This window comes from Salmo salar, chromosome ssa18 (assembly GCF_905237065.1).
Source record: "Salmo salar chromosome ssa18, Ssal_v3.1, whole genome shotgun sequence".
NCBI lineage: Eukaryota > Metazoa > Chordata > Actinopteri > Salmoniformes > Salmonidae > Salmo > Salmo salar.
Window position 1 is genome coordinate 83,971,694 of NC_059459.1, and position 9,597 is coordinate 83,981,290.

Genomic DNA, 9,597 nt, shown 5'->3' on the forward strand with positions numbered 1-9,597 from the left:
TCATTCAGTTGGACACATCTTCCTCCATTTCATTCAGTTGGACACATCTTCCTCCATTTCATTCAGTTGTAAACATCTTCCTCCATTTCATTCAGTTGTAAACATCTTCCTCCATTTCATTCAGTTGTAAACATCTTCCTCCATTTCATTCAGTTGTAAACATCTTCCTCCATTTCATTCAGTTGGACACATCTTCCTCCGTTTCATTCAGTTGTAAACATCTTCCTCCATTTCATTCAGTTGTACACATCTTCCTCCATTTCATTCAGTTGTAAACATATCTGTAATGTATGTTAATTCTTTGAGACATCATACTAAATATGTTGACTTGCTGGTCAAGGGAAAATGCAAGTGTTACTTCTTTGAGTTGCTGAGTCAGAGTCGCTAAGCCTTGTGGGATATTAATGAATGTGAACTCAGCAACCGTAATTCCAGAACAGTCCCTCTGTTGTAATAGTGTGATATGTATCTTCTGACAGACTCTATGCTGAGTAAAGTCATGTTTTTATCCTAAAAGGTTTTTCTACCAGAACCAAAGTGTGGATGCAGTCACTATTTAGAGCAGTCTAATCTCATTAACCCAGAACTGTAATATTGTGTGATTCAGTTCTGGGTCCATACCTGTTAGAAACTACAGGAGGTGAGTCACATGTTATTAGTTACAGCAGTTTCCATGGAAACATACAGAGGGTTTTATGCAAATCAACCCTTTCTGACTTGACATCTGAAGGAGGAGTCTCTGAAAACCTATTTAAAGCAGTCTGTCCTGACTCAGCTCAGCAGTCTCCAGTCTACCAACTGGTCTCTGTAATAACTATTTAAAGCAGCCAGTCCTGACTCAGCTCAGCAGTCTCCAGTCTACCAACTGGTCTCTGTAATAACTATTTAAAGCAGTCTGTCCTGACTCAGCTCAGCAGTCTCCAGTCTACCAACTGGTCTCTGTAATAACTATTTAAAGCAGTCTGTCCTGACTCAGCTCAGCAGTCTCCAGTCTACCAACTGGTCTCTGTAATAACTATTTAAAGCAGTCTGTCCTGACTCAGCTCAACAGTCTCCAGTCTACCAACTGGTCTCTGTAACTTCATCTTTGTCTCTGTGGTGTTCAGTCTTCAGGTGACGATGGGGGTATTGAATCATCTCTCTACTCTCCTCCTTCTCTCTCTCCTTCCTCCTGCTCTCTCTCATGTAGTGGAGATCTTCAGTGTTGTTGAACAGTGCCAGAATTTCTTCCTGGATGGGACAACTCCAAATCTCCCAGGTATTTTGGTTGGTGGGACAGTCCAGAACCACTACAAGCTGATTTGCCAGTTGTTCAGCAACATCTACAGGTTTGCAACTCTCTACGACACGACCAACAGGATCCCTGTGTTCTCAGCCTACACCTTCACTGGTCCTCCTACAGACCCCAGACCACATCAACCCTGGTGAAGATGATCCCTGGATGATTGAGCCCCAGGTAGGACTAATGTTTTGTCATATAACATAACATGTGTATTTGTTTACTGGTATATATCACAGACAGTTATGTTACCAAGTCAGTCCTGGATGATAGAGCCCCAGGTAGTTCTAATCTCTATTCATTCAACATGTGTATTTGTTTAGTGCTATAGACATACAGTATCTTTGAGACACGAATGTGTTGCAACCACTTTCAGCTTAAGTCGGGATTGTTAAATGCTGTATGACTGTTTCTGCAGCTCGAAAATATAAAGGACCGAGGTGAAATGAAGCAGAGTGAACATAGAAGTTTTAAACACCAGGCTATGAACGCGGACTACTACAAAAACAACATGAATATGGACAGAGGTCACCTTTTCCCATGTTCGTATGCGCCTTATAATGCTACCAAGAACTCCACTTTCACCCTGACGAACGCCGTTCCCCAGGCAAGATCCTTCAACCGACGCAGTTGGAAGAGAATGGAGTGCAGAGTCAGAAAATATATTGTGGAGAACTGTACGGATAACAACAACAAGATAAAAGCCTATGTGGTGACTGGAGCAGTTCCCAGTAACAACAACACACTGAACAACCGAGTGAACATCCCAGATCTCATGTGGACAGCCTACTGCTGTTACAACAACAACCTGAAACAGTGGGTGGCCCAAGCACACTGGAGTAAGAACGTACCGGACTCCAAGGGGAAAACATTGAAACCGATAACCTTGGGAGCACTCGAACGCAAGTTGAAGAACTTCTACAATGACAAAGTCAATGTGTTCGCAAAAAAATGTCCAAGAACCGTTATTCTGAGTGTATTAGAGGACGAGACAGGGAGGAACAGAGAGAGAGTAGAACAGGATGAGACAGGGGAGGAACAGAGAGAGAGTAGAACAGGATGAGACAGGGAGGAACAGAGAGAGAGTAGAACAGGGAGGAACAGAGAGAGTAGAACAGGATGAGACAGGGAGGAACAGAGAGAGTAGAACAGGATGAGACAGGGAGGAACAGAGAGAGAGTAGAACAGGATGAGGCAGGGAGGAACAGAGAGAGAGTAGAACAGGATGAGACAGGGAGGAACAGAGAGAGTAGAACAGGATGAGACAGGGAGGAACAGAGAGAGTAGAACAGGATGAGACAGGGAGGAACAGAGAGAGAGTAGAACAGGATGAGGCAGGGAGGAACAGAGAGAGAGTAGAACAGGATGAGACAGGGGAAAAGAGGGGCGGAGAGAGGAGCGGGGAGCCGAGCATAAAGATGGTGAAAGCAACAGGGGAATGTGATGATGAGGATGATTGTGATTGTGCCTGTGATGAAAAGTGATGAGTTTTGTCCAGTGGTAATTCACACAACTATTGAGAACACATCCCCTACGTTACAAGGGTTATAAGGGTTAAGTAATAAGGGTTATTATCCAGGGTTATAAGGGTTATTATCCAGGGTTATAAGGGTTAAATAATAAGGGTTATTATCCAGGGTTATAAGGGTTATAAGGGTTATAATGGTTATAATTAAACAAGTTTAAGGGTTATAAAGGTTAAAGACAAGCTCTGTTACTTTGGTGACTAAGAAAGTATATTTTTAAACCTCCCACTTTGGGCTGGATGTATCAATGTGTCGTTCATACATGTAGAATCTATCAGCAGAATTACTGTTTCCCTACATTTCACCCCCCTAGCAATTTGAGTCTTAGCCATTGAGCATCAGCCCCTCACATTTGAGTGGGAACTAGTGTGGTGGCAGAATTAGTGTTGAATTGTTGTAACTTCTCAATGGATATGTTCTGTGTTGGACTGTGATGTCATGCCTTCCATAGAGTCCTGGTATGTCTGTACCTAAACACAAGGCCATTGTGTTCTGGAACTGTTGCTGGTATAAATAACTGTTGCTGGTATAAATAACTGTTGCTGGTATAAATAACTGTTGCTGGTATAAATAACTGTTGCTAGTATAAATAACTGTTGCTGGTATAAATAACTGTTGCTGGTATAAATAACTGTTGCCGGTATAAATAACTGTTGCCGGTATAAATAACTGTTGCCGGTATAAATAACTGTTGCCGGTATAAATAACTGTTGCCGGTATAAATAACTGTTGCCGGTATAAATAACTGTTGTGTAACAATCTGATTGTATTATCACCTCTCACTATATAAGGGACATGGATCCATTTACTCAGGGGAGTTCTTCCCTGTGAAATCAGAATAATCTCCCCTGCAGCTGCTTGATTAAAGATCTTTCTATACAATTAAAAAGTCTCTGCCTTCATCTTTGGATCTAATTTTCTACAACATTTGGTGCCGTGACCCAGATGGACTCAGACATCACTCTGGCCACAACTTAAAGAAGGTAAGAGACCTTATTAAAAACATCTCTGTGAAGGACAGTGTTTTCCAGCTGAGCCTTAATGGTGAGAGATCTCTGTGAAGGACTGTCTGTTGTCCAGCCGAGCCTTAATAATGGTGAGAGATCTCTTGTCCTCATCAGCCACAAAATGTTGGTGTTCAATTTGGCAGATCTATTTATTCCCTATAATAATGAATCTAACCGGTTAACATTGATCAATGGGAGCACAGTAGTGTCTCCTATAGTAGGGATTGGTTTACCTATAATCACCTGAAACATACTGTTGGACCAGTATATTAGGAGGGATTGGTTTACCTATAATCACCTGAAACATACTGTTGGACCAGTATATTAGGAGGGATTGGTTTACCTATAATCACCTGAAACATACTGTTGGACCAGTATATTAGGAGGGATTGGTTTACCTATAATCACCTGTTGAACCAGTATATTAGGAGGGATTGGTTTACCTATAATCACCTGTTGGACCAGTATATTAGGAGGGATTGGTTTACCTATAATCACCTGCTGGACCAGTATATTAGGAGGGATTGGTTTACCTATAATCACCTGAAACATACTGTTGGACCAGTATATTAGGAGGGATTGGTTTACCTATAATCACCTGAAACATACTGTTGGACCAGTATATTAGGAGGGATTGGTTTACCTATAATCCCCTGAAACATACTGTTGGACCAGTATATTAGGAGGGATTGGTTTACCTATAATCACCTGAAACATACTGTTGGACCAGTATATTAGGAGGGATTGGTTTACCTATAATCACCTGTTGAACCAGTATATTAGGAGGGATTGGTTTACCTGTAATCACCTGTTGAACCAGTATATTAGGAGGGATTGGTTTACCTATAATCACCTGTTGGACCAGTATATTAGGAGGGATTGGTTTACCTATAATCACCTGAAACATACTGTTGGACCAGTATATTAGGAGGGATTGGTTTACCTATAATCACCTGAAACATACTGTTGGACCAGTATATTAGGAGGGATTGGTTTACCTATAATCACCTGTTGAACCAGTATATTAGGAGGGATTGGTTTACCTATAATCACCTGAAACATACTGTTGGACCAGTATATTAGGAGGGATTGGTTTACCTATAATCACCTGTTGGACCAGTATATTAGGAGGGATTGGTTTACCTATAATCACCTGAAACATACTGTTGGACCAGTATATTAGGAGGGATTGGTTTACCTATAATCACCTGAAACATACTGTTGGACCAGTATATTAGGAGGGATTGGTTTACCTATAATCACCTGAAACATACTGTTGGACCAGTATATTAGGAGGGATTGGTTTACCTATAATCACCTGAAACATACTGTTGGACCAGTATATTAGGAGGGATTGGTTTACCTATAATCACCTGAAACATACTGTTGGACCAGTATATTAGGAGGGATTGGTTTACCTATAATCACCTGAAACATACTGTTGGACCAGTATAATAGGAGGGATTGGTTTACCTATAATCACCTGTTGGACCAGTATATTAGGAGGGATTGGTTTACCTATAATCACCTGAAACATACTGTTGGACCAGTATATTAGGAGGGATTGGTTTACCTATAATCACCTGTTGAACCAGTATATTAGGAGGGATTGGTTTACCTATAATCACCTGAAACATACTGTTGGACCAGTATATTAGGAGGGATTGGTTTACCTATAATCACCTGTTGAACCAGTATATTAGGAGGGATTGGTTTACCTATAATCACCTGTTGGACCAGTATATTAGGAGGGATTGGTTTACCTATAATCACCTGTTGGACCAGTATATTAGGAGGGATTGGTTTACCTGTAATCACCTGAAACATACTGTTGGACCAGTATATTAGGAGGGATTGGTTTACCTATAATCACCTGAAACATACTGTTGGACCAGTATATTAGGAGGGATTGGTTTACCTGTAATCACCTGTTGGACCAGTATATTAGGAGGGATTGGTTTACCTATAATCACCTGTTGAACCAGTATATTAGGAGGGATTGGTTTACCTATAATCACCTGTTGGACCAGTATATTAGGAGGGATTGGTTTACCTATAATCACCTGAAACATACTGTTGGACCAGTATATTAGGAGGGATTGGTTTACCTATAATCACCTGTTGAACCAGTATATTAGGAGGGATTGGTTTACCTATAATCACCTGAAACATACTGTTGGACCAGTATATTAGGAGGGATTGGTTTACCTATAATCACCTGTTGAACCAGTATATTAGGAGGGATTGGTTTACCTATAATCACCTGTTGGACCAGTATATTAGGAGGGATTGGTTTACCTATAATCACCTGTTGGACCAGTATATTAGGAGGGATTGGTTTACCTGTAATCACCTGAAACATACTGTTGGACCAGTATATTAGGAGGGATTGGTTTACCTATAATCACCTGAAACATACTGTTGGACCAGTATATTAGGAGGGATTGGTTTACCTGTAATCACCTGTTGGACCAGTATATTAGGAGGGATTGGTTTACCTATAATCACCTGTTGAACCAGTATATTAGGAGGGATTGGTTTACCTATAATCACCTGAAACATACTGTTGGACCAGTATATTAGGAGGGATTGGTTTACCTGTAATCACCTGTTGGACCAGTATATTAGGAGGGATTGGTTTACCTATAATCACCTGTTGAACCAGTATATTAGGAGGGATTGGTTTACCTATAATCACCTGAAACATACTGTTGGACCAGTATATTAGGAGGGATTGGTTTACCTATAATCACCTGAAACATACTGTTGGACCAGTATATTAGCAGGAATTGGATAGCCTACAGCAGGAATTGTATAGCCTACAGCAGGAATTGGATAGCCTACAGCAGGAATTGGATAGCCTACAGCAGGAATTGGATAGCCTACAGCAGGAATTGGATAGACTACAGCAGGAATTGAATAGTCTACAGCAGGAATTCCCAAATGAACCCCCAGGGGTACGCTGAATGCCGTCGGGAGAACGTCAAATAAAAATGTGATAACTTTTTTTTTCTTTACATTTTTAAACAGTCCATTTATAGTTTCCAACGGGGCTGTACGGGGCTGTACATTTGGGAGAGGTTTTACTCGTCTGAACAAAATGAAACCATCTAGTGTTCAGCAAAATAACAACACAATGTCAAATTATTATTATTTTGTTTATTATTTTTAAAAAACATCACAGACAATGCCTTCATCAAACAACACGACGCATCAGCGACATGTCAGGAGATGTTTTGAAACAATTACTGCTTCACATACAAGCCAGTGAATTATATGAGTTACAGCTGGATGAGTCAGCAGACATGGCGTGCCTGGCACAGATCCTGGTGTATGTCTGTTACATTTATGGGGGTCAATTAAGGAAGACATCCTCTTCTGCAAACACAGACTGTGTGAGGAAAATGATTTCAGACTGAGACTCTCCAATACAACCCAACATTGCAGAGTTATGTGCATCCTTTCAAGCACACCCTTCTCATTAACCTGTGGGGAATTATTCTCAATTTTTGATGAACGAATAAGGTTTTATATGTCAGAAAGTTAAATAAAGAGCTAGATTATTATTATATTATTATTTGTGCTCTGGTCCTATAAGAGCTCTTTGTCACTTCCCACGAGCCGGGTTGTGACAAAAACTCACACTCATTCTTATGTTTAATAAATGTATCGTATAGTGTGTGTGTGTGACAGGCTTACAATCATGAATGTTTGAAGGGGTACGGGACAATAGAAAGTTTGGGAACCACTGTATAGGTTATACAAACCAACATTCAAGGAAAATTTGATGTAAACAATTAGCAAATAAATGTCCACACCTTTAAAATCACAACTAGAAAGGTAATTTTACATGAAGTAAAATAGTGTGACCTGCTTCAGCTGTTTATGTCACGTCCTGACCCAAGTAAGATGACATTGTCTATAGTAGAGTTGGTCAGGGCATGACAGGGGGTGTTTTGGGGTTTTCTATGTTTTATATTTCTATGTTTAAGTTCTGTTTTTTTATATTTCTATGTTGGGGTTGATCTCTAATTGGAGGCAGCTGATCCTCATTGCCTCTGATTAGAGATCATATTTAAGTAGGGATTTTTGCGTCCTGTTTTGTGGGTGATTATATTTTGTGAGTGTGTTTGTTCCTCCTGCGTCACCGTTTGTAGTTTTTGTCATTAAGTTGACTTTGTTATTTGCATTTCGTTTTTTCACGATCAAATAAATATGTGGAACGAAACAGACGCTGCATTTTGGTCCATTCCTTCTGACAGCCGTGACAGTTTACCACCAGAAGTAAAAAATGTTATACTTAAGTGAAGCAGTCAGTTTAAATATTATCCATGAAGGTAGGGTAGACTGGGGAACAAAGTAACAAAGGGTCAGTTGTAACAGATAAATAAGTCCAGGTAGAAACCAGGTATAAAGCTCTTATTCAATGTGATAATGGTTGGTTAGTTTCTCTACATGCCCAAGAGGTTTTGTTTAAGTCCATTGATTACTTTTAGTTTTATTGAAGAAAAAGTGTTTTGAGGCCCTAAAGTAAATATTCTTGCCTCCTGTCTTTTTGTTAAATTATTGACCTGTGGAACATTCACCTACTGGGTCAATTATAACATTTAATATCATCCACTTGGTTGAATTGTAAATGACTGGTATGTCCTGGGAACATACTTAGTGTGTTATGGTAGCTGAGATATGTTGTTTGTATAAAAATATGATTAATCTAACTTAAATAATATTTGCATAATAAACTAAAGTCTAAAAGTGTTAGTTTGTTCCCCAGTCTCCTCTACTCTGACTGAGAATTCAACACTCCTGGTGTTGGAGTTGGACGGCGAAGGGGAGGTGGTGGGGAGTCTCCATGACCCTACAGGCAGCCTGACCTGGGCCGTCAGCGACGTGTTCACCCACCAGGGGAGACTCTACCTGGGTAGCACCGACCTGCACTTCCTCCCTGTCCTGGAGGACTGGAGCTAACCGCTAACCGCTAGCTGTCTACTGTAGATAACAGACTGGGAGGAGGAGGAGGAGGAGGAGGTACGGTAGGGGTCCTGGGTCTACTGTAGATAACAGACTGGGAGCAGGAAGAGGAGGAGGTACAGTAGGGGTACTGGGTCTACTGTAGATAACAGACGGAGGAGGAGGAGGAGGAGGTACGGTAGGGGTCCTGGGTCTACTGTAGATAACAGACTGGGAGGAGGAGGAGGTACGGTAGGGGTCCTGGGTCTACTGTAGATAACAGACTGGGAGGAGGAAGAGGAGGAGGTACAGTAGGGGTCCTGGGTCTACTGTAGATAACAGACTGGGAGGAGGAGGAGGTACAGTAGGGGTCCTGGGTCTACTGTAGATAACAGACTGGGAGGAGGAGGAGGAGGAGGAGGAGGTACAGTAGGGGTCCTGGGTCTACTATAGATACCAGACTGGGAGGAGGAAGAGGAGGAGGTACGGTAGGGGCCCAGAACAGCAGTGGTCCTCTCCTCCAACCCTGCTTTTATTGTCCCGTACTCTTTCAAACATTCAACATACCCCCTTCTAGCACCAGGATCAGCGAACTCTCAAATGTTTTTTTGCCATCATTGAAAGCCTGCCACACACACACACACACACACACACACACACACACACACACACTGTTGGCGCCGGAGGAGATGGCCACCATTTTACGGTCTCCTAACCAATTGTTCTATTATGTGTATGTTTTTCCGTGTTATTTGTAACTTGAAACCCCACCTCTTTAAGGAATACCTGGGATAGGATATAGTAATCCTTCTAACCCCCCCTTAAAATATATAGA

General features: G+C 41.3%; 1 protein-coding gene across 1 annotated transcript; it reads left to right on the forward strand.

Moving 5' to 3' along the window:
• The first annotated feature begins 705 nt into the window (after positions 1-705).
• Positions 706-8,780, forward strand: LOC123728679 (endonuclease domain-containing 1 protein). The gene is made up of 3 exons (XM_045700627.1): positions 706-1,456; positions 1,698-2,307; positions 8,587-8,780. Exons 1-3 carry the CDS (start codon positions 1,442-1,444, stop codon positions 8,778-8,780), a joined length of 819 nt encoding a protein of 272 aa, XP_045556583.1. The 5' UTR covers positions 706-1,441.
• Positions 8,781-9,597: the final 817 nt, after the last annotated feature.